The 24,103-nt window shown below is 43.8% G+C and overlaps 1 protein-coding gene across 27 annotated transcripts in view; it reads right to left on the bottom strand.

Annotated features, from left to right (window-relative positions):
- LOC110499999 (neuronal cell adhesion molecule) overlaps positions 1-24,103 on the bottom strand; it is a 143,279-nt gene that overhangs the window by 40,128 nt on the left and 79,048 nt on the right. For all 27 annotated transcript variants that reach the window (XM_036959392.2, XM_090212871.1, XM_036959344.2 and 24 more), the window contains exon 3: positions 721-907. In XM_036959392.2, the coding sequence (XP_036815287.2) occupies positions 721-811 (91 nt within the window). In that variant the 5' untranslated portion in view covers positions 812-907. The remainder of the gene's footprint in view (positions 1-720; positions 908-24,103) is intronic.

The following is a 24,103-nucleotide window of genomic DNA, read 5'->3' on the forward strand; positions in this document are numbered from 1 at the left end:
ATACAGGGAGGGAGAGGGAGAGGGAGAGGGAGAGGGAGAGGGAGAGGGAGAGGGAGAAGCAGAGGCAGAGGGATATACAGGGAGGGAGAGGGAGAGGGAGAGGGAGAGGGAGAGGGAGAGGGAGAGAGAAGCAGAGGCAGAGGGATATACAGGGAGGGAGAGGGAGAGGGAGAGGGAGAGGGAGAAGGAGAGGGAGAAGCAGAGGCAGAGGGATATACAGGGAGGGAGAGGGAGAGGGAGAAGCAGAGGCAGAGGGATATACAGGGAGGGAGAGGGAGAGGGAGAGGGAGAGGGAGAAGGAGAGGGAGAAGGAGAGGGAGAAGCAGAGGCAGAGGGATATACAGGGAGGGAGAGGGAGAGGGAGAGGGAGAGGGAGAGGGAGAGGGAGAGGGAGAAGGAGAGGGAGAAGGAGAGGGAGAAGCAGAGGCAGAGGGATATACAGGGAGGGAGAGGGAGAGGGAGAGGGAGAGGGAGAGGGAGAGGGAGAGGGAGAGGGAGAGGGAGAAGCAGAGGCAGAGGGATATACAGGGAGGGAGAGGGAGAGGGAGAGGGAGAGGGAGGATAAACATACTTCGACTTTGCTTGAAAGTAATGTGTTTAGTTCTTTCAGTCTTGTGGGAGCGACAAACTAAAATAGGTGTGCCTCTTTAGAGGTTATTATAACCTCTTCCAGACTCCACAGCAATATAATGAATGTGATGTGTTCATAGTTCTTCTTACGGTCTAGTGGGACCTCCAGAGCATTGCCTAGGTGACCCAAGATCAGCATCAGGAAGACTGCTGCACCCGCCCTCGTCCTCGTCCTCTCCATGATTGGTTATCTGACACGAAGGTCCTCCCCCCCAGACGCGGATAAGACCCGCCTCTCTCCTCAATCAGAATGCCTCGAACTCGTGTACATTTACAACTAAAGAGAGAGAGAGAGAGAGAGGGAGAGAGAGAGAGAGAGAGAGAGAGAGAGAGAGAGAGAGAGAGAGAGAGAGAGAGAGAGAGAGAGAGAGAGAGAGAGAGAAAGATGGAGAAAGAGAGAGCGGGAGAAAGAGAGAGAGTGAGAGAAAAATGGAGAAGAGGAAAAATAGGAGGGGGAGCGAACATATAGGAACATACATTATTCAGACGAAAAGGCAAAGCACATCCTCTCCAGTATCTCTGGTCATAAATCAAGAGACCGAGAAGAGACGTTTCAGATGTACAGTTAGATCAATAGCAGGTGACTGAGACTGTTTCAGATGGACAGTTAGATCAATAGCAGGTGACTGAGACTGTTTCAGATGGACAGTTAGATCAATAGCAGATGACTGTGACTGTTTCAGATGGACAGTTAGATCAATAGCAGGTGACTGAGACTGTTTCAGATGGACAGTTAGATCAATAGCAGGTGACTGAGACTGTTTCAGATGGACAGTTAGATCAATAGCAGGTGACTGAGACTGTTTCAGATGGACAGTTAGATCAATAGCAGGTGACTGAGACTGTTTCAGATGGACAGTTAGATCAATAGCAGGTGACTGAGACTGTTTCAGATGGACAGTTAGATCAATAGCAGGTGACTGAGACTGTTTCAGATGGACAGTTAGATCAATAGCAGGTGACTGAGACTGTTTCAGATGGACAGTTAGATCAATAGCAGGTGACTGAGACTGTTTCAGATGGACAGTTAGATCAATAGCAGGTGACTGAGACTGTTTCAGATGGACAGTTAGATCAATAGCAGGTGACTGAGACTGTTTCAGATGGACAGTTAGATCAATAGCAGGTGACTGAGACTGTTTCAGATGGACAGTTAGATCAACTGCAGGTGACTGAGACTGTTTCAGATGGACAGTTAGATCAACTGCAGGTGACTGAGACTGTTTCAGATAGACAGTTAGATCAATAGCAGGTGACTGAGACTGTTTCAGATGGACAGTTAGATCAACTGCAGGTGACTGAGACTGTTTCAGATGGACAGTTAGATCAATAGCAGGTGACTGAGACTGTTTCAGATGGACAGTTAGATCAATAGCAGGTGACTGAGACTGTTTCAGATGGACAGTTAGATCAATAGCAGGTGACTGAGACTGTTTCAGATGGACAGTTAGATCAATAGCAGGTGACTGAGACTGTTTCAGATGGACAGTTAGATCAATAGCAGGTGACTGAGACTGTTTCAGATGGACAGTTAGATCAACTGCAGGTGACTGAGACTGTTTCAGATGGACAGTTAGATCAACTGCAGGTGACTGAGACTGTTTCAGATAGACAGTTAGATCAATAGCAGGTGACTGAGACTGTTTCAGATGGACAGTTAGATCAATAGCAGGTGACTGAGACTGTTTCAGATGGACAGTTAGATCAACTGCAGGTGACTGAGACTGTTTCAGATGGACAGTTAGATCAATAGCAGGTGACTGAGACTGTTTCAGATGGACAGTTAGATCAATAGCAGGTGACTGAGACTGTTTCAGATGGACAGTTAGATCAATAGCAGGTGACTGAGACTGTTTCAGATGGACAGTTAGATCAATAGCAGGTGACTGAGACTGTTTCAGATGGACAGTTAGATCAATAGCAGGTGACTGAGACTGTTTCAGATGGACAGTTAGATCAATAGCAGGTGACTGAGACTGTTTCAGATGGACAGTTAGATCAATAGCAGGTGACTGAGACTGTTTCAGATGGACAGTTAGATCAATAGCAGGTGACTGAGACTGTTTCAGATGGACAGTTAGATCAATAGCAGGTGACTGAGACTGTTTCAGATGGACAGTTAGATCAACTGCAGGTGACTGAGACTGTTTCAGATGGACAGTTAGATCAATAGCAGGTGACTGAGACTGTTTCAGATGGACAGTTAGATCAATAGCAGGTGACTGAGACTGTTTCAGATGGACAGTTAGATCAATAGCAGGTGACTGAGACTGTTTCAGATGGACAGTTAGATCAATAGCAGGTGACTGAGACTGTTTCAGATGGACAGTTAGATCAATAGCAGGTGACTGAGACTGTTTCAGATGGACAGTTAGATCAATAGCAGGTGACTGAGACTGTTTCAGATGGACAGTTAGATCAATAGCAGGTGACTGAGACTGTTTCAGATGGACAGTTAGATCAATAGCAGGTGACTGAGACTGTTTCAGATGGACAGTTAGATCAATAGCAGGTGACTGAGACTGTTTCAGATGGACAGTTAGATCAATAGCAGGTGACTGAGACTGTTTCAGATGGACAGTTAGATCAATAGCAGGTGACTGAGACTGTTTCAGATGGACAGTTAGATCAATAGCAGGTGACTGAGACTGTTTCAGATGGACAGTTAGATCAACTGCAGGTGACTGAGACTGTTTCAGATGGACAGTTAGATCAACTGCAGGTGACTGAGACTGTTTCAGATAGACAGTTAGATCAATAGCAGGTGACTGAGACTGTTTCAGATGGACAGTTAGATCAACTGCAGGTGACTGAGACTGTTTCAGATGGACAGTTAGATCAATAGCAGGTGACTGAGACTGTTTCAGATGGACAGTTAGATCAATAGCAGGTGACTGAGACTGTTTCAGATGGACAGTTAGATCAATAGCAGGTGACTGAGACTGTTTCAGATGGACAGTTAGATCAATAGCAGGTGACTGAGACTGTTTCAGATGGACAGTTAGATCAATAGCAGGTGACTGAGACTGTTTCAGATGGACAGTTAGATCAACTGCAGGTGACTGAGACTGTTTCAGATGGACAGTTAGATCAACTGCAGGTGACTGAGACTGTTTCAGATAGACAGTTAGATCAATAGCAGGTGACTGAGACTGTTTCAGATGGACAGTTAGATCAATAGCAGGTGACTGAGACTGTTTCAGATGGACAGTTAGATCAACTGCAGGTGACTGAGACTGTTTCAGATGGACAGTTAGATCAATAGCAGGTGACTGAGACTGTTTCAGATGGACAGTTAGATCAATAGCAGGTGACTGAGACTGTTTCAGATGGACAGTTAGATCAATAGCAGGTGACTGAGACTGTTTCAGATGGACAGTTAGATCAATAGCAGGTGACTGAGACTGTTTCAGATGGACAGTTAGATCAATAGCAGGTGACTGAGACTGTTTCAGATGGACAGTTAGATCAATAGCAGGTGACTGAGACTGTTTCAGATGGACAGTTAGATCAATAGCAGGTGACTGAGACTGTTTCAGATGGACAGTTAGATCAATAGCAGGTGACTGAGACTGTTTCAGATGGACAGTTAGATCAATAGCAGGTGACTGAGACTGTTTCAGATGGACAGTTAGATCAACTGCAGGTGACTGAGACTGTTTCAGATGGACAGTTAGATCAATAGCAGGTGACTGAGACTGTTTCAGATGGACAGTTAGATCAATAGCAGGTGACTGAGACTGTTTCAGATGGACAGTTAGATCAATAGCAGGTGACTGAGACTGTTTCAGATGGACAGTTAGATCAATAGCAGGTGACTGAGACTGTGCCACGTTTCAGATGGACAGTTAGATCAACTGCAGGTGAAGTCATTATTCACTCTAGAGAGACAGATACAGGTGGCTGTCGCTGTGTGACTGTGGATCCAAGGTGGTTGCTATGCAGGTGGAGCTGGGAGATGTGAACAACTGTTTTGATCTAGTGCGCTCTGATGTGTGTGTGTGTGTGTATGTATGTGTGTGTGTGTGTGTGTGTGTGTGTATGTATGTGTGTGTGTGTGTGTGTGTGTGTGTGTGTGTGTGTGTGTGTGTGTGTGTGTGTGTGTGTGTGTGTGTGTGTGTGTGTATGTGTGTGAACTAGTGTGCTCCAATGGGGAGCGACGTGGCCCACACGGCTTCATTTAGCTGATTCACTGCCATGACGTTAGTACCATTAAGCTACTGCCATATCGATCACATCAACCATCAACCTCAGATGAAATGCTGTCAGTGGATACCTCCCCTCCCCTTGCTCCTCCTCTCCCCTCTCTCCTCCTCTCCCCTCTCTCCTCTCCTCCCCTCTCTCCTCCACTCCCCTCTCTCCTCCCCTCCCCTCTCTCCTCCCCTCCACTCTCTCCTCTCCTCCCCTCTCTCCTCTCCTCCCCTCCCCTTGCTCCTCCTCTCCCCTCTCTCCTCTCCTCCCCTCTCTCCTTTCCTCCCCTCTCTCCTCCCCTCCCCTCTCTCCCATCCTCTCATCTGTCTTTCTGTCTGGCTGACTGACTGAAATTAGGTCACAGGCAGAACCCTGATAGCCAAGGAAGTAGAGAAGGTAGTTGACAGACATCAGCACGCATCAGTAATGAGAGGAGCAGAGATCGTGTTATGGTTATGGGATATGGTTTGTTGTAGAATCTCTAGGATAGTTAGATTGCTGTGATGCACCACTGTGTGGATGAGGGCTGTGTTTTTATGTTCAAGTGCATTGAAGGGGATAGTAGTGCACCTAATGATGGAAATCTCAGTGTTAATTGATAGACTGAGTGTTAATTGATTTACTGAGTGTTAATTGCATCAGGTTCATCATTATGCAATGTAACCAGAGGGTTATTCACCCAATATTACAGTTGCAATCTGCAAAAGCTACTGTTGTAACTATTAACTGTCCCTCAGATTGTGGCTTTATGTACTATATAAAGTTGACACTTGTGAAGATATGGAGCAGGAAATGAAGGGGTGTGCTTGTTGCCAGGCAGCTTAACAATGTCCTTATGCCACTATCCAACCTAGAGAGATAGAGAGGAGAGAGAGAGGAGAGAGAGATGAAAGAGGAGAGAAAGAGGAGAGAAAGACACAGAGAGAGAAAGCGAGGGATGAGACAGGGAGAAAAAGAGGAGAGAGAGAGGAAAGAGGAGAGACAGAGAGAGAGAGGAGAGAGAGAAAGGAAAGAGGAGAGAAAGAGACAGTCAGACAGACAGACAGTCAGACAGACAGAGAGAGAGAGAGAGAGATAGAGAGAGAGAGAGAGAGAGAGAGAGAGAGAGAGAGAGAGAGAGAGAAGAGAGAGAGAACACCAAATAATGCATGCAGAGCAGAATTAGGCCGATACCCACTAATTATCAAAATCCAGAAAAGAGCCATTAAATTCTACAACCACCTAAAAGGAAGTGATTCACAAACCTTCCATAACAAAGCCATCATCTACAGAGAGATGAACCTGGAGAAGAGTCCCCTAAGCAAGCTGGTCCTGGGGCTCTGTTCACAAACACAAACACACCCTACAGAGCCCCAGGACAACAGCACAATTAGACCCAACCAAATCATGAGAAAACAAAAAGATAATTACTTGACACATTGGAAAGAATTAACAAAAAAACAGAGCAAACTAGAATGCTATTTGGCCCTAAACAGAGAGTACACAGCGGCAGATTACCTGACCACTGTGACTGACCCAAAATTAAGGAAAGCTTTGACTATGTACAGACTCAGTGAGCATAGCCTTGCTATTGAGAAAGGCCGCCGTAGGCAGACATGGCTCTCAAGAGAAGACAGGCTATGTGCTCACTGCCCACAAAATGAGGTGGAAACTGAGCTGCACTTCCTAACCTCCTGCCCAATGTATGACCACATTAGAGAGACATATTTCCCTCAGATTACACAGATCCACAAAGAATTCGAAAACAAATCCAAATTTGAAAAACTCCCATATCTAGTGGGTGAAATTCCACAGTGTGCCATCACAGCAACAAGATTTGTGACCTGTTGCCACGAGAAAAGGGCAACCAGTGAAGAACACACACCATTGTAAATACAACCCATATTTATGCTTATTTATTTTATCTTGTGTCCTTTAACCATTTGTACATTGTTAAAACACTGTATATATATATATATAATATGACATTTGTAATGTCTTTACTGTTTTGAAACCTCTGTATGTGTAATGTTTACTGTTAATTTTTGTTGTTTTTCACTTGATATATTCACTTTGTATGTTGTCTACCTCACTTGCTTTGGCAATGTTAACACATGTTTCCCATGCCAGTAAAGCCCTTGAATTGAATTGAAATTGAATTGAGAGAGAGAGAGAGAGAGAGAGAAAGAGAGAGAGAGAGAGAGAGAGAGAGAGAGAGAGAACCCAATGCGCCCTAGACCTTCTGTCTGACGACCAACTAGGGCCACCAAGCCACATAATAATACACACAGGCACAAACGACCTGAGAGCACAGCAGGAAAGGGTGGCCACAGCACTCAAGGGAGTGACTGAAAAAACGTATTCCACTTTCCCCAATGCATAAGTGGTTATCTCCACCCTGCTACCACGAAAAGACTTGCTACCATACAGCGTGTTAGGAGCCCCCTAACAAGCTGGTCCTGGGGCTCTGTTCACAAACACAAACAGACCCCACAGAGCCCCAGGACAGCAGCACATTTAGACCCAACCAAATCATGAGAAAACAAAAAGATAGTTACTTGACGTATTGGAAAGAATCACACAAAAAACGGAGCAAACTAGAATGTTATTTGGCCCTAAACAGAGAGTACACAGTGTCAGAATACCTGACCAGTGTGATTGTCCCAAACTTAAGGAAAGCTTTGACTATGTACAGACTCAGTGAGCATAGCCTTGCTATTGAGAAAGGCTGCCGTAGGCAGACCTGGCTCTCAAGAGAAGACAGGCTACGTGCACACTGCCCACAAAATGAGGTGGAAACTGAGCTGCACTTCCTAACCTCCTGCCAAATGTATGACCATAGAGACACATATTTCCCTCAGATTACACATACCCACAAAGAATTCTAAAACAAACCCAATTTTGATAAACTCCCATATCTTATTGGGTGAAATTGGGTGTGCCATCACAACAGCAAGATTTGTGACCTGTTGCCACAAGAAAAGGGCAACCAGTGAAGAACAAACACCATTGTAAATACAACCCATATTTATGTTAATTTATTTATATTTATATACCCTAACCATTTGTAAATAATATAACATTTGAAAATCTTCATTCTTTTGGAGCTTATGTGAGTGTAATGTTTACTGTTCATTTTTTATTTAATTTTAGTTTGTTATCTACTTCACTTGCTTTGGCAATGTAAACATGTTTCCCATGCCAATAAAGCCTTTAAAATTGAAATTGAGAGAGAGAGAGAGAGAGAGAGAGAGAGAGAGAGAGAGAGAGAGAGAAAGAGAGAGAGAGAGTCAGAGAAAGAGAGAGAGAGAGAGAGAGAGAAAGAGAAGAGAGTCAGAGAGAGCGAGATAAGAAACAGATTGAGAAAGAAAAGAGGAGAGAGAACAAGTGAGAGGAGAGAGAGAGAGACAGAGAGCGAGAGAGAGAAACAAGAGAGAGAGAAAGAGAGAGAGAGGAGAGTCAGAGAGAGAGAGTGAAGAGGCAAAGAGAGAGAGAGAGAGAAAGAAGAGAGAGAGAGAGAAAGAAGAGAGAGAGAGAGAAAGAAGAGAGAGAGAGAGAGAGAGAGAGCAAGTGAGAGAGAGAGAGAGAGAGAGAGAAAGAAGAGAGAGAGAGAGAAAGAAGAGAGAGAGAGAGAAAGAAGAGAGAGAGAGAGAGAGAGAGAGCAAGTGAGAGAGAGAGAGAGAGAGAGAGAGAGAGAGAGAGAGAGAGAGAGAGAGAGAGAGGGGGGGGTTGTCAAAGAAAAAAGGGAATAATAATAATATAATAATAATTGCCAAGAAGACTCAGAATAGGAGATCAATTCCTAGAAATACTACCAAGGATTCTTCTAAATACCAGCTTCTTACTCTTTTTTTAAGCCAATTAGGAAGTGCTCTATTGAAACAGAATATCCTTACATCTTAGCGAATCATACATAATTCAACAGTAGCATCATAAAATAGTCTATATACATTTGGTATGCATGCATACCCTACCATCAAACGGTAGAAATACTACACAGCTCTGCGGAAGAGATTGAGACATTTTCTCCCATTTAGGAATTGGAGTATGACCTGATTTTATCCTGCTGCCTTCTTGCCAATGTCACCTGAGGCGCCCGGTCAGTGTCCCACTAAATCTAATGAAAATGTCACAGTCTCCCAGCACAGCAGAATAAAGTGCTCTGCCCGGTTGCCTCAGACGGTGATATTTGATTTGGGATTTTTGTGTGTTACTCAATAAAGGAATAATGCGGTCCAATTAAGTCAGCCCTCTTTCCGTCTCTCTCTCCATCTTTTTCTTCCAGCCCCCATAGCTGCAGGGTGAGTCAGGGGCCAGGACTGAGGGGAGTCTGGTTAGTACTTAGCCACATCAGTAGTCTTTCCCATTATACACTATCGTGCCAAACAGGACCATACTGTGCTGGCTCTGAGATTCCCATTTTACATGGTCCTTTCCAGCATGGTTCCAGCAACTGTGGTGCATGTGTAACTGGGCCAGCCCTGTAGGCTTCAGCTCAGCCCAGCTTGATTTAGTAGTGGGAATTAACCCCTACTTCTCCCTACTTCCTGGAGTTACAGATAGATGATCTGACGTGGTGGTTAGTGGTGGAGTTATAGATAGATGATCTGATGTGTTGGTTAGTGGTGGAGTTATAGATAGATGATCTGATGTGTTGGTTAGTGGTGGAGTTATAGATAGATGATCTGACGTGTTGGTTAGTGGTGGAGTTATAGATAGATGATCTGATGTGTTGGTTAGTGGTGGAGTTATAGATAGATGATCTGACGTGTTGGTTAGTGGTGGAGTTATAGATAGATGATCTGATGTGTTGGTTAGTGGTGGAGTTACAGATAGATGATCTGACGTGTTGGTTAGTGGTGGAGTTATAGATAGATGATCTGATGTGTTGGTTAGTGGTGGAGTTAGATGATCTGATGTGTTGGTTAGTGGTGGAGTTATAGATAGATGATCTGACGTGTTGGTTAGTGGTGGAGTTATAGATAGATGATCTGATGTGTTGGTTAGTGGTGGAGTTATAGATAGATGATCTGATGTGTTGGTTAGTGGTGCAGTTATAGATAGATGATCTGACGTGTTGGTTAGTGGTGGAGTTATAGATAGATGATCTGATGTGTTGGTTAGTGGTGGAGTTATAGATAGATGATCTGACGTGTTGGTTAGTGGTGGAGTTATAGATAGATGATCTGATGTGTTGGTTAGTGGTGGAGTTATAGATAGATGATCTGACGTGTTGGTTAGTGGTGGAGTTAGATGATCTGATGTGTTGGTTAGTGGTGGAGTTATAGATAGATGATCTGATGTGTTGGTTAGTGGTGGAGTTATAGATAGATGATCTGATGTGTTGGTTAGTGGTGGAGTTATAGAGAGATGATCTGATGTGTTGGTTAGTGGTGGAGTTATAGATAGATGATCTGATGTGTTGGTTAGTGGTGGAGTTATAGATAGATGATCTGATGTGTTGGTTAGTGGTGGAGTTATAGATAGATGATCTGATGCGTTGGTTAGTGGTGGAGTTATAGTTAGATGATCTGATGTGTTGGTTAGTGGTGGAGTTATAGATAGATGATCTGATGTGTTGGTTAGTGGTGGAGTTATAGATAGATGATCTGATGTGTTGGTTAGTGGTGGAGTTAGATGGATTTAGTGGCTAGCCCCTAGAGCCAATGGCTGGTGCTTGATAGATGAAGGACTTGGGGGAGGAGGGTTAATGTCTTCTACATGGCCCTGGCCCCTGCAATAAACTAAAGCTCCCCAGGGAAACCCTGTATTGCTCGCCTGGGGCAGCCAATCGCGGGGCTGTGTACACTGGCCGACAGCTCCGGCTGAGGATTTGATACACTAAGATCCATTTCATCAAGCTCATTGACGATTGCAGGGTTAGAAGGCCAGGAGCACTGGACCAGAACGTAGAATTGTATTTATTTATTTATTTTACCTTCATTTAACTAGGCAAGTCAGTTAAGAACTAATTCTTATTTTCAATGACAGCCTAGGAACAGGGGTGGGGTATTGTGATGTCATTATGGGGTATTGTGCGTAGATTGATGAGGGAAAAATTCAATCATTTTTTTGTGGAAGAAGTCAAGTGGTCTGAATACTTACCGAAGGCACTGTATAGGCCTACCTAACCTGATCCTGTACAATGGTGTCTTGCCCATGCCCCACTTCCATTACTGACCCACTATGCCACCTCATGCCCCACTTCCATTACTAACCCACTATGCCACCCCATGCCCCACTTCCAGTACTAACCCACTATGCCACCCCATGCCCCACTTACATTACTAACCCACTATGCCACCCCATGCCCCACTTCCATTACTAACCCACTATGCCACCCCATGCCCCACTTCCATTACTGACCCACTATGCCACCTCATGCCCCACTTCCATTACTAACCCACTATGCCACCCCATGCCCCACTTCCATTACTAACCCACTATGCCACCTCATGCCCCACTTCCATTACTAACCCACTATGCCACCCCATGCCCCACTTCCATTACTGACCCACTATGCCACCCCATGCCCCACTTCCATTACTAACCCACTATGCCACCCCATGCCCCACTTCCATTACTAACCCACTATGCCACCTCATGCCCCACTTCCATTACAAACTCACTATGCCACCCCATGCCCCACTTCCATTACTGACCCACTATGCCACCCCATGCCCCACTTCCATTACTAACCCACTATGCCACCCCATGCCCTGTGCTGACACAACCAGGAAAGCCAAAGTCAATAAAGCTCAGATGGCAGCAGACTGCTGAGCCAGTAGATAAAACACAGTGTTGTCTTGAGAGTACTGTGTCAAAAGCTGACAGCACAGATCTGATAAACATCCGACAGGAGATGAGATGGCCCCTTTAAACACAATGCAAATACTACTAGAGCGTACTGGCAGTCTGCTATTTAAGGTTTTCATGAAATGCTTTTCACAGCACAGACCGTAGACTACAGCCGGTGAAAGTATGATTACATTTTATATGTTTATAATCTTCTGAATAAGTCAAATCTAACGAACGCAGGTCGTGAATTTGACCTCTTCTTCTGATTTCTAATGAGAGAGGGGACTATGGGCTACCATTACTAGAACTAACTAGTACTAATTACTAATATTATCACATTATCACATTGTAACTAGTTACACTAGTAGCTAGTGACACTACAGGCAAAGAGAGGTTTCCAATGTGAGTGGCAACTACCCCATTACTACAACTAACTTAGCAGGTTATGAACTAACTAGGGACATGACACTAAAGGCTTTGAGCGGTCTGTTATTTCAATGTACATCATTACTAGATAGAGACTTTCTGACCTCGCTTTCCTTCTCTCTTTTATTCTGTTCATTTTTCAGGGAAAGGCTGCATTGAGCTGTCTCTGCTTTCACACTCATACACACACACACACACACACACACACACACACACACACACACACACACACACACACACACACACGCACACACAATCACACAATCACACACAAACAAACAAACAAACACACATATGGAAATGCAAAATGGTCCTAATTAACTTCCATAATCAGTGGCCCATGCACTTAGCCGTTAGCCTGTAATCCTCTGTGTCTCCCCAGTCACAGAATGAGAGAGATTATACTGATGAGAACATCTCCCCAGTCACAGAATGAGAGAGATTATACTGATGAGAACGTCTCCCCAGTCACAGAATGAGAGAGATTATACTGATGAGAACATCTCCCCAGTCACAGAATGAGAGAGATTATACTGATGAGAACGTCTCCCCAGTCACAGAATGAGAGAGATTATACTGATGTGAACGTCTCCCCAGTCACAGAATGAGAGAGATTATACTGATGAGAACATCTCCCCAGTCACAGAATGAGATTGGCTGATCCTACAGCGGCAGTGGGAAGAGACTTCCCATTGGCTGCTCACACTACTGTCTTTCATGATGTCACTTCCTGTCATTAATGGGCAATTGTCATCTCGCGGAGACGTATACGGGGTTTGCACAGACTAGTGAGGGATGGAAGACACCAACGCCTAAGCCTGGGGATCTTTGCTGATTCAACAATATGATCAAATACAGATTCGATATGTTCAGTGATTCTGACACCGTGCAGCAACGCTGGACAACTGTTCAAAATGATAAGTAACTGTTGCATTACTCTTAATGCATAGTTTTATGGAAACTGACGAACAATATTGCATGTTAAGATCATGAATGTTTCAGGACAACGAGATCCATTGACACCAATTACCGTGGAACATGAACCAATTGGACTACATTATCTATGGATGTAATATTTCATCATCATTCTTTATCAGACACTGTTTGGTGACACTATGGTCCCATGTACTACTTTTCCAGACCATGTTTTCAGATCTGACATTACTGTACACTCACCGGCCACTTTATTAGGTACACCTATCTAGTTCTGGGTAGGACCCCCTTTTGTCTCCACAACAGCCTGAATTATTCACGATGTTGTACGTTAAGAGATGCCCTTCTGCACACCACTGTTTTAAACAGTTGTTATTTGAGCATTTGTGGCCTTTCTGTTAGCTTGAATGAGTCTGGACATTCTCCTCTGACCTCTCTCATTAACAATTGTTAATCGCACCATTCTCTGTAAACTCTAGAGACTGTAGCGCGTCAAAAATCCCAGGAAGGCAGCTGTTTCTGCTGGATGCTGGAATCAGCATGTGTGGCATCAACAGTCATTCCACGGTCAAAGTTGCTTAGATTACGCATCTTGCCCGTTCTAATATTTGGTTGAACAACATCTAAAGCTCTCTACTCTATATACTCTATATATTGAGTTGCAGGCAGCCACATGATTCGAATGTAACCTTCCTTGATGGGCTAAATCAGGTCTGTAGAGCTGATGGCATGACCTATGTCATTGTGTGGGATAATGTCAGGTTCCACCATGCTCAAATGATGCAAGCATATTTTCAGGCCCATCCACAATTTACCACCCTGTACTTACCCCATACTTTCCTTTCCTTAACACAATTGAGGAATTTTTCTCCACATGGAGGTGGAAGGTATATGATAGGCGCCCTCACGAACAAGCCACCCTTCTCCAGGCCGTGGATGACGCATGCAATGACATCACGGCAGATCAGTGTCAGGCCTGGATTCGCCATGCCCGAAGATTCTTCCCAAGATGTTAGGCTAATGAAAACATCTATTGTGATGTGGATGAGAACCTATGGCCAAATCCACAAGACAGAGTTGTTGGGAATATAGAAGTACAGTAATCAATCTTTTGTTTAGCTTTTTACAGTAAACCGGGTGAGGAACACTGCAGTGATGTTTTAAAGTAAGCCAGGTGAGGAACACTGCAGTGATGTTTTACAGTAAGCCAGGTGAGGAACACTGCAGTGATGTTTTACAGTAAGCCAGGTGAGGAACACTGCAGTGATGTTTTACAGTAAGCCAGGTGAGGAACACTGCAGTGATGTTTTACAGTAAGCCAGGTGAGGAACACTGCAGTGATGTTTTACAGTAAGCCAGGTGAGGAACACTGCAGTGATGTTTTACAGTAAGCCAGGTGAGGAACACTGCAGTGATGTTTTACAGTAAGCCAGGTGAGGAACACTGCAGTGATGTTTTACAGTAAGCCAGGTGAGGAACACTGCTGTGATGTTTTACAGTAAGCCAGGTGAGGAACACTGCAGTGATGTTTTACAGTAAGCCAGGTGAGGAACACTGCAGTGATGTTTTACAGTAAGCCAGGTGAGGAACACTGCAGTGATGTTTTACAGTAAGCCAGGTGAGGAGCACTGCAGTGATGTTTTACAGTAAGCCAGGTGAGGAACACTGCTGTGATGTTTTACAGTAAGCCAGGTGAGGAACACTGCAGTGATGTTTTACAGTAAGCCAGGTGAGGAACACTGCAGTGATGTTTTACAGTAAGCCAGGTGAGGAACACTGCAGTGATGTTTTACAGTAAGCCAGGTGAGGAACACTGCAGTGATGTTTTACAGTAAGCCAGGTGAGGAACACTGCAGTGATGTTTTACAGTAAGCCAGGTGAGGAACACTGCAGTGATGTTTTACAGTAAGCCAGGTGAGGAGCACTGCAGTGATGTTTTACAGTAAGCCAGGTGAGGAACACTGCTGTGATGTTTTACAGTAAGCCAGGTGAGGAACACTGCAGTTGACCTTTAACTGTTTTTTCTTTTTTGTAGCTAATTATTTTTGCTTTGATTCAAAGAAACCTATGTTGTGATTTTATTGTATTTCATCAATACATTTCAGATCGTGTTCAATGATTCCACTGTGTCATTTGCAAATAAATTCATTAAAATCCTACAATGTGATTTTCTGTAAAAAAAATCTAATTTTGTCTGTCATAGTTGAAGTGTACCTATGATGAAAATTACAGGCCTCTCTCATCTTTTTAAGTGGGAGAACTTGCACAATTGGTGGCTGACTAAATACTTTTTGCCCCACTGTAGGTGTCGTAGCATAATGAAACATGTATCATATATTTTGTACTACAATATTTAAATATTGTACGAACAACTACACAGTGAAACTATCGGTATCTTGTGTGTGGGTGATCTAAATTAATGTTCCTTTGGTATTTCATGATAAATTAGTTATTTGAACCAGTGATTCTGCAAGTGCAAGGTTTCTTTAAAGATATGAATGCACAATGCAATGTTTTGAACATTGGACAGCCTGTGTTACAAGTGATGACCGTTATGAGTTTTGTGTCTAGGGTTTTGAAAAATGACCACAAGGTTCTGAAATTAGTGCCAAAGTGATTGTTAAAAACTGTAATAACTGTCTTGTTAGCCACTAAATTAGCATCGAGTGGTGACCAAATATCAACAACCCCAGGTAACTCGCTACTTAACCTACACCTTAGTTTTGTGACCCATTATTTCAAAGCCCCGGAGGTAGTGAGCCATTAGTTATTAGCTTCATATAAATAACAGCCTATATGATGTATTCTGAGCAGGGCTTTTGAGGATGACATTAGCCCGATCGTTTCTAGTCTCTCTCGCGGGGGGCCCCTTATCTGTGGCCACAGCATCACAATGGAAATTCCACTGACCTGGTTTCAGGATACGTTACCCATAATCCTCCTCATTAAGTTTTATAATTGGGGTGAGATATGCAAATAATTGCGGTTGTTAACATATGAATACAAGTCCTGTTGTCAAGGGAGGTCCACAGAGGACCCAGAGATCAAAACAAGCGGTCCCCTTTTCATCCAGACTACACTGTACAGGGCTGAACCATAAAACCCCTCTTTATCCAGTTACCAACAACTATAAACATCTTATTTATATCCTCTTGTTGTTCTAGATGGATGCTGTATGTGGAATAGCATTGTAAACAGATATAGCCAGTAGGGCTGGGAAGGCCCACACCAAATACATGACGAATAACAAAACACTGGTACACTGACAGACAAGGACAGACACACACATTATAAAAACAACGATATACAAACAATAAAGACAAAAAATGTAATAATGATGTATGTGTTCGAGTGTCCCTGAGTGTGTGTGTGTGTGTGTGTGTGTGTGTGTGTGTGTGTGTGTGTATAATATTATGATAGATTCCTCCCCCCCCCATCACTAATAGCCACATTAAAACTCCAGTTTAGAACTACTTATTTTTTACATTTACATGTGTGTCTTTTAGCAGACACTCTTATCCACAGTGACTTACAGTAGGAGTGCATACATTATTGTACTCTCCGTCACTACTACTTATCCTAGTCAATCCAGCATTACTCTCTCAGTCAGTGGATAAATTCTGTCACTACTACTTAACCTAGTTGAAATGAGTGAGCAGAATCATTTCTATCACGAGTCCGACCGAGGGTGGTTTCCCTTCCCGGGCGGGTGGCGCTCGGCGGTCGTCGTCACCGGCCTATTAGCTGCCACTGATTGTCTTTCCTCCCCCTCCTTGTATGTTTATTGGTAGCACCTGTTTATGTATGATTAGTTTGTCTTTATTAGACAGCCGGCCCGCCTGGTTGTTGTGCGGGATTATTTCAGTGTAACCTTCGGCTCTGTTGTAGAGGTACAGTGCCTTGCGAAAGTATTTGGCCCCCTTGAACTTTGCGACCTTTTGCCACATTTCAGGCTTCAAACATAAAGATATAAAACTGTATTTTTTTGTGAAGAATCAACAACAAGTGGGACACAATCATGAAGTGGAACGACATTTATTGGATATTTCAAACTTTTTTAACAAATCAAAAACTGAAAAATTGGGCGTGCAAAATTATTCAGCCCCTTTACTTTCAGTGCAGCAAACTCTCTCCAGAAGTTCAGTGAGGATCTCTGAATGATCCAATGTTGACCTAAATGACTAATGATGATAAATACAATCCACCTGTGTGTAATCAAGTCTCCGTATTCTCCGCAGAGAGCATCATGAAGAACAAGGAACACACCAGGCAGGTCCGAGATACTGTTGTGAAGAAGTTTAAAGCCGGATTTGGATACAAAAAGATTTCCCAAGCTTTAAACATCCCAAGGAGCACTATGCAAGCGATAATATTGAAATGGAAGGAGTATCAGACCACTGCAAATCTACCAAGACCTGGCCATCCCTCTAAACTTTCAGCTCATACAAGGAGAAGACTGATCAGAGATGCAGCCAAGAGGCCCATGATCACTCTGGATGAACTGCAGAGATCTACAGCTGAGGTGGGAGACTCTGTCCATAGGCCAACAATCAGTCGTATATTGCACAAATCTGGCCTTTATGGAAGAGTGGCAAGAAGAAAGCCATTTCTTAAAGATATCCATAAAAAGTGTCGTTTAAAGTTTGCCACAAGCCACCTGGGAGACACACCAAACATGTGGAAGAAGGTGCTCTGGTCAGATGAAACCAAAATTGAACTTTTTGGCAACAATGCAAAACGTTATGTTTGGCGTAAAAGCAACACAGCTGAACACACCATCCCCACTGTCAAACATGGTGGTGGCAGCATCATGGTTTGGGCCTGCTTTTCTTCAGCAGGGACAGGGAACATGGTTAAAATTGATGGGAAGATGGATGGAGCCAAATACAGGACCATTCTGGAAGAAAACCTGATGGAGTCTGCAAAAGACCTGAGACTGGGACGGAGATTTGTCTTCCAACAAGACAATGATCCAAAACATAAAGCAAAATCTACAATGGAATGGTTCAAAAATAAACATATCCAGGTGTTAGAATGGCCAAGTCAAAGTCCAGACCTGAATCCAATCGAGAATCTGTGGAAAGAACTGAAAACTGCTGTTCACAAATGCTCTCCATCCAACCTCACTGAGCTCGAGCTGTTTTGCAAGGAGGAATGGGAACAAATTTCAGTCTCTCGATGTGCAAAACTGATAGAGACATACCCCAAGCGACTTACAGCTGTAATCGCAGCAAAAGGTGGCGCTACAAAGTATTAACTTAAGGGGGCTGAATCATTTTGAGAGAGTTTGCTGCACTGAAAGTAAAGGGGCTGAATAATTTTGCACGCCCAATTTTTCAGTTTTTGATTTGTTAAAAAAGTTTGAAATATCAAATAAATGTCGTTCCACTTCATGATTGTGCCCCACTTGTTGTTGATTCTACACAAAAAAATACAGTTTTATATCTTTATGTTTGAAGCCTGAAATGTGGCAAAAGGTCGCAAAGTTCAAGGGGGCCGAATACTTTCGCAAGGCACTGTAGGTTGACTGCTAATGTTTAGGGTGCTGTAGGTTGAGTTCAATTCTAAAGATTGAATTGACACCTCTAGTTGGAGTAAGTTAATGGGAGACCAGGGTTAATGTGAACTCAGTGGGTCTGTGTCCCATCTGTGTAATTTATAAAATAACAAATTGGATGCAGTCTATCACAGTGCCATCCGTTTTGTCACCAAAGCCCCATATATTACCCACCACTGTGACCTGTACTCTCTCGTTGGCTGGCCCTCGCTTCATACTCGTCGCCAAACCCACTGGCTCCAGGTCATCTACAAGTCTCTGCTAGGTAAAGCCCCGCCTCATGTCAGCTCACTGGTCACCATAGCAGCACCCACCTGTAGCATGCGCTCCCGCAGGTATATCTCACTGGTCACCCCCAAAGCCAATTCCTCCTTTGGCCGCCTTTCCTTCCAGTTCTCTGCTGCCAATGACTGGAACGAACTGCAAAAATCACTGAAGCTGGAGACTCATATCTCCCTCACTAGCTTTAAGCACCAGCAGTCAGAGCAGCTCACAGATCACTGCACCTGTACATAGCCCATCTGTAAACATCCCATCTACTGTAACTACCTCATCCCCATACTGTATTTATTTATTTATCTTGCTTTGCACCCCAGTATCTCTACTTGCACATTCATCTTCTCCACATCCACCATTCCAGTGTTTAATTGCTATATTGTAATTACTTCGCCACCATGGCCTATTTATTGCCTTACCTCCCTTATCTTACCTCATTTGCTCACATTGTATATAGACTTTTCTTTTTTTTCTACTGTATTATTGACTATGTTTTGTTTATTCCATGTGTAACTCTGTGTTATTGTATGTGTCAAACTGCTTTGCTTTATCTTGGCCAGGTCGCAGTTGCAAATGAGAACTTGTTCTCAACTGGCCTACCTGGTTAAATAAAGGTGTTCTCAACTAGCCTACCTGGTTAAATAAAGGTGTTCTCAACTGGCCTACCTGGTTAAATAAAGGTGTTCTCAACTAGCCTACCTGGTTAAATAAAGGTGTTCTCAACTGGCCTACCTGGTTAAATAAAGGTGAAATAAAAAATGTTAAAAAAAATGTTGGTAACTGCCTTCTATAAAAAACACACATTGACATTCACTAAGCTTCCCCTCCTGCCACTACACACACACACTCACACACACACAAACACACACACAGACAAACACACTCATCTCAGATTCAGATTCCCCTCCACCCAATGCTAATCAGTAGAACCACTTTACAGAGAAGCTCTTAGTATTCAGATGAGAAATGTGCCGCTCACCCCCCAGTCGAGGCAAACTACAGCGTTTGTCCACCAGTCTGACTCCTGCCTCCTACACAGTGTCTCAATAAGGCCTTTAGACACTTCAGAAAGGCCGCCATTAAAAGCAGATCAGAGACTCAGAGGGAAAGGCTATGGATGTGAACTTGACCTTGGTTTGACAGACGGTCCCCACACTGTAATTACTAGGAGAGTGTCTGCTATCCCTGACATGTCAATGCTATCCTGCTGTGTGTGTGTGTGTGTGTGTATATGTGTGTGTGTATGTGTGTGTGTCGTATACTGAGCCGTGGCACCACATTACCATAGACAAACACAGAAGGAGAGTGTAGTACTATCATCAGCTGAATAGTTTGGGAACTTCTTCTGCTGTTCAGAAAAACAAAACGTAAAACCCTACTCCACCCTACTCTACTCTACCATACTCTACTCTAAAATACTCTACTCTACTCCACCCTACTCTACTCTACCATACTCTACTCTACCATACTCTACTCCACCTTACTCTACTCTACTCTACTCTACTCTACTCTACTCTACTCTACAACTCAACTCAACTCAACAATACACCACCCTACTCAACCCTACTCTACTCCACCCTATTCTACTGTTACGGATACCAGTATCCTGTGTGTGTATCCTGTGTGTGTGTGTGTGTGTATCCTGTGTTGTTTTCTCTCCTTCTCCCCTCACAGGTGAAAATCATCACTCCCCAATCAGCCACCAATCCAATCATCAATCAGAAGACACACCTCCTCCTGTTTCCTACCCTATCACAGTTCCTTTCCCTTGGTTTAAAAACCCTGTCAGTTGTTTGCTCTAGAGCTCAATCTCTCTGTAAATGACATGTCTGTAGGTCTCTGTGTTTCACTCTCGCGTTATGTATTGACCTCTCTTTTGTTTGAGCACCTCCATAGCACTTTGTCCTCACCTGTGAGTATTGCTTTTGGTTATGGTGTTTGTTTGCTGGTGGGAAAAGGGGAAACCAAGACAAGTCGCCCATGGGCATACACTACCCGTAGGTAGACTTTGTTAAATACACTAGTTAGAACTGGGCGGACCACCCACTGTATTTTTGGTTGGTTAGTTAGCTGTTGTTAAAGTAGGCTAGTCTAGCTTAGGGGTGTTTTTGAATACTTATTGTTTCTTTCCTTGGGTCCAGCTCAGCCCCTTTTCCTGCCCCCCCCATTACCGTGTGTTTTCAAATAAACCTGGAGTTTGACGGTAGATTTCAGTTGTCCTGGTTATTTCGTTCACACTTGCTTTGTCACTATTATAATTTTCTTGAGTTGTTATGGGTCTCATTACCATCCCCCCCCCCCCCCCCCCCAGACTTCGGGCCAAAAGGGATTCGTAACACTACCCTACACCACCCTACCTTATACTCTCAGTGAGAGAATAGTTTGGAACTTCTTTGCATACGTGAAAAACCTTACCCACCCTAGAAAAACCTATCCACCTTACAAAAATATATCCACTCCGCAAAAACATACCCACCCCAAAAGCTTTGTTTAATATAGAATATGACGCCTTGAAATTGCTACATTTTGGAGATTCACCAAAACACAACTGTTTTTAAAAGTCATCTTCACTTTGATGTAAAATGTCTCTGCGATCATTAAAGACTAAAGTCTCTCTTTAAAACTAGATCTGCAAGAGCAGCTAGTGGAATAGCACTTTCAAACAGCACTCTGTATCCATGGCAATCCACTGCTATCCTTTGATCTCCATGCCTACAGAGATGTCAACCTTCATCAAACACAGACATATGAAAAAGGACAAAACCACAGACGACAAAGCCGACATTTCTCAACTCACTAAAAAAAAAAAAGTTGAAAAAAATAACTCAACTGTACACTTAACATCTGCGCTCGTCCTGAACAATCTCAGCTTCTTCGGGCCAAACAACAATAGAGGTGTGATTAAAATCTTAGTTCGCCAACTAGGATGTCTGCCGGACGTTATGAACCAGCGATAGCTTACTCTCTGAAGGGTGGAAGCCCAGTCAGGAGGGAGCCAATATGGGGAGTTTTCTTTAAGCTTAGGCTCTATGACAGTAAGCCATAGTAGCAAGCTGGGGTCTTAGTGGTGTTAAATATACAATGACAACCTCCAACTTTTACTCTCCTACTCATCTGTCTTGCACTCATATTCGCTCATGTCTTCTCTTAGTGGTTCTTACATTGATTTAGCAGACTGTTGCTAATTTAAACAAGATTTTTCCTGCTATGACTATGATACGTAATTGTTATTACCTACCTTAGTTGAAGGCTTTGATAAGAGTGCCTGTTAAACTAATGTGATTTATTATACAATGTCCTATTCTCCCAGTCCTGTTGTCATAGCAAATCAGTTATTTTGTAGGATGCTGAATGCCATTCTTGATGATGGGTGCTGCATGCTGAGTCAATGGTAAACATCCTGTATACAGCCAGGCCTTTCTAGTACAGTCCAGTTACTGTATCAATGAGCATTATTTTAACTGCATACCATTTTACAATCTGCTGATGGTCAGCACTGGGTCATTCAGCCTTGCTGTCTATGCATAGTGTTGTTGTGTCACATTAGTCTGGCACAATCTGTTCCACAATGTAACATGTACCTGTATCAATACAGTGCGGTCCATTCTGAATACAGACATGGGTCTCTCTAGCATAATCTACTATGATTCACTACAAGTTACCAGAAGATGTAACTAACTGCCTGTGGGAAAGTTTGGTGAGAAAATGAATCTAGTGGCAGGTGGTTGGGGTGGGAGGGTGAGAGGGAAAGGGGGCAGACCACCTCCACATTCATAGACCTCCTCCACAATAGGACCCTCCTGCCTCCCCTGCCTGTGTCTCAGCCCCTCAGCCACACACACACACACGTACCCCTTCATCTGGCTATATCTGTGAAAGGTCACTACAGAAGAGGTCCTCCTCACAACCCAAAGGCTGTTCAGAGGGGCTACGGAACTCTCAGACCCCTCTATTGTATTCTATAGGCTTCCCTACACCGCTTGGCCCGGGCCAGTCAATGTGTGTGTGTGTGTGTGTGCGCGTTCGTGTCTGCTTGCGTGCGGGCCATTTCCCGGTCCTGGCAGGTAGCCTGGAAGTTAAAGCCAGCAACCTTTCGGTTCCTGGATTGAATCCTCACGTCTATAAGGTAAAACTCTGTTGTTCTGCCCGTGAGCAAGGCAGTTAATCCCAAACAACAACTGCTCCCCGGTTGTTGATGACGTGGACATCGACTAAGGCAGCCTCCCACACCTCTCTGATTCAGAGGGGTTGGGTTAAATGTGGAAGACACATTTCAGTTAAATGCATTCAGTTGTACAACTGACTAGGTATCCCCTTTTCCAATACAACTGACTAGGTGTCCCCCTTTCCCTATACAACTGACTAGGTATCCCCCTTTCACTATACAACTGACTAGGTGTCCCCTTTCCCTATACAACTGACTAGGTATCCCCCTTTCACTATACAACTGACTAGGGATCCCATTTCACTATACAACTGACTAGGGATCCCATTTCACTATACAACTGACTAGGGATCCCATTTCACTATACAACTGACTAGGGATCCCATTTCCCTATACAACTGACTAGGGATCCCCTTTCACTATACAACTGACTAGGGATCCCATTTCCCTATACAACTGACTAGGTATCCCCCTGTCCCTATACAACTGACTAGGTGTCCCCCTGTCCCTATACAACTGACTAGGTGTCCCATTTCACTATACAACTGACTAGGGATCCCATTTCACTATACAACTGACTAGGGATCCCATTTCACTATACAACTGACTAGGGATCCCATTTCCCTATACAACTGACTAGGTATCCCCCTGTCCCTATACAACTGACTAGGTGTCCCATTTCACTATACAACTGACTAGGGATCCCATTTCACTATACAACTGACTAGGGATCCCATTTCCCTATACAACTGACTAGGTATCCCATTTCACTATACAACTGACTAGGGATCCCATTTCACTATACAACTGACTAGGGATCCCCTTTCCCTATACAACTGACTAGGGATCCCATTTCACTATACAACTGACTAGGGATCCCATTTCACTATACAACTGACTAGGTATCCCATTTCACTATACAACTGACTAGGGATCCCCTTTCCCTATACAACTGACTAGGGATCCCATTTCACTATACAACTGACTAGGGATCCCATTTCACTATACAACTGACTAGGGATCCCCTTTCACTATACAACTGACTAGGGATCCCCTTTCACTATACAACTGACTAGGGATCCCATTTCCCTATACAACTGACTAGGGATCCCCTTTCACTATACAACTGACTAGGGATCCCATTTCAC

This window comes from Oncorhynchus mykiss, chromosome 2 (assembly GCF_057628025.1).
Source record: "Oncorhynchus mykiss isolate SJ-2025 chromosome 2, ASM5762802v1, whole genome shotgun sequence".
Taxonomy (NCBI): domain Eukaryota; kingdom Metazoa; phylum Chordata; class Actinopteri; order Salmoniformes; family Salmonidae; genus Oncorhynchus; species Oncorhynchus mykiss.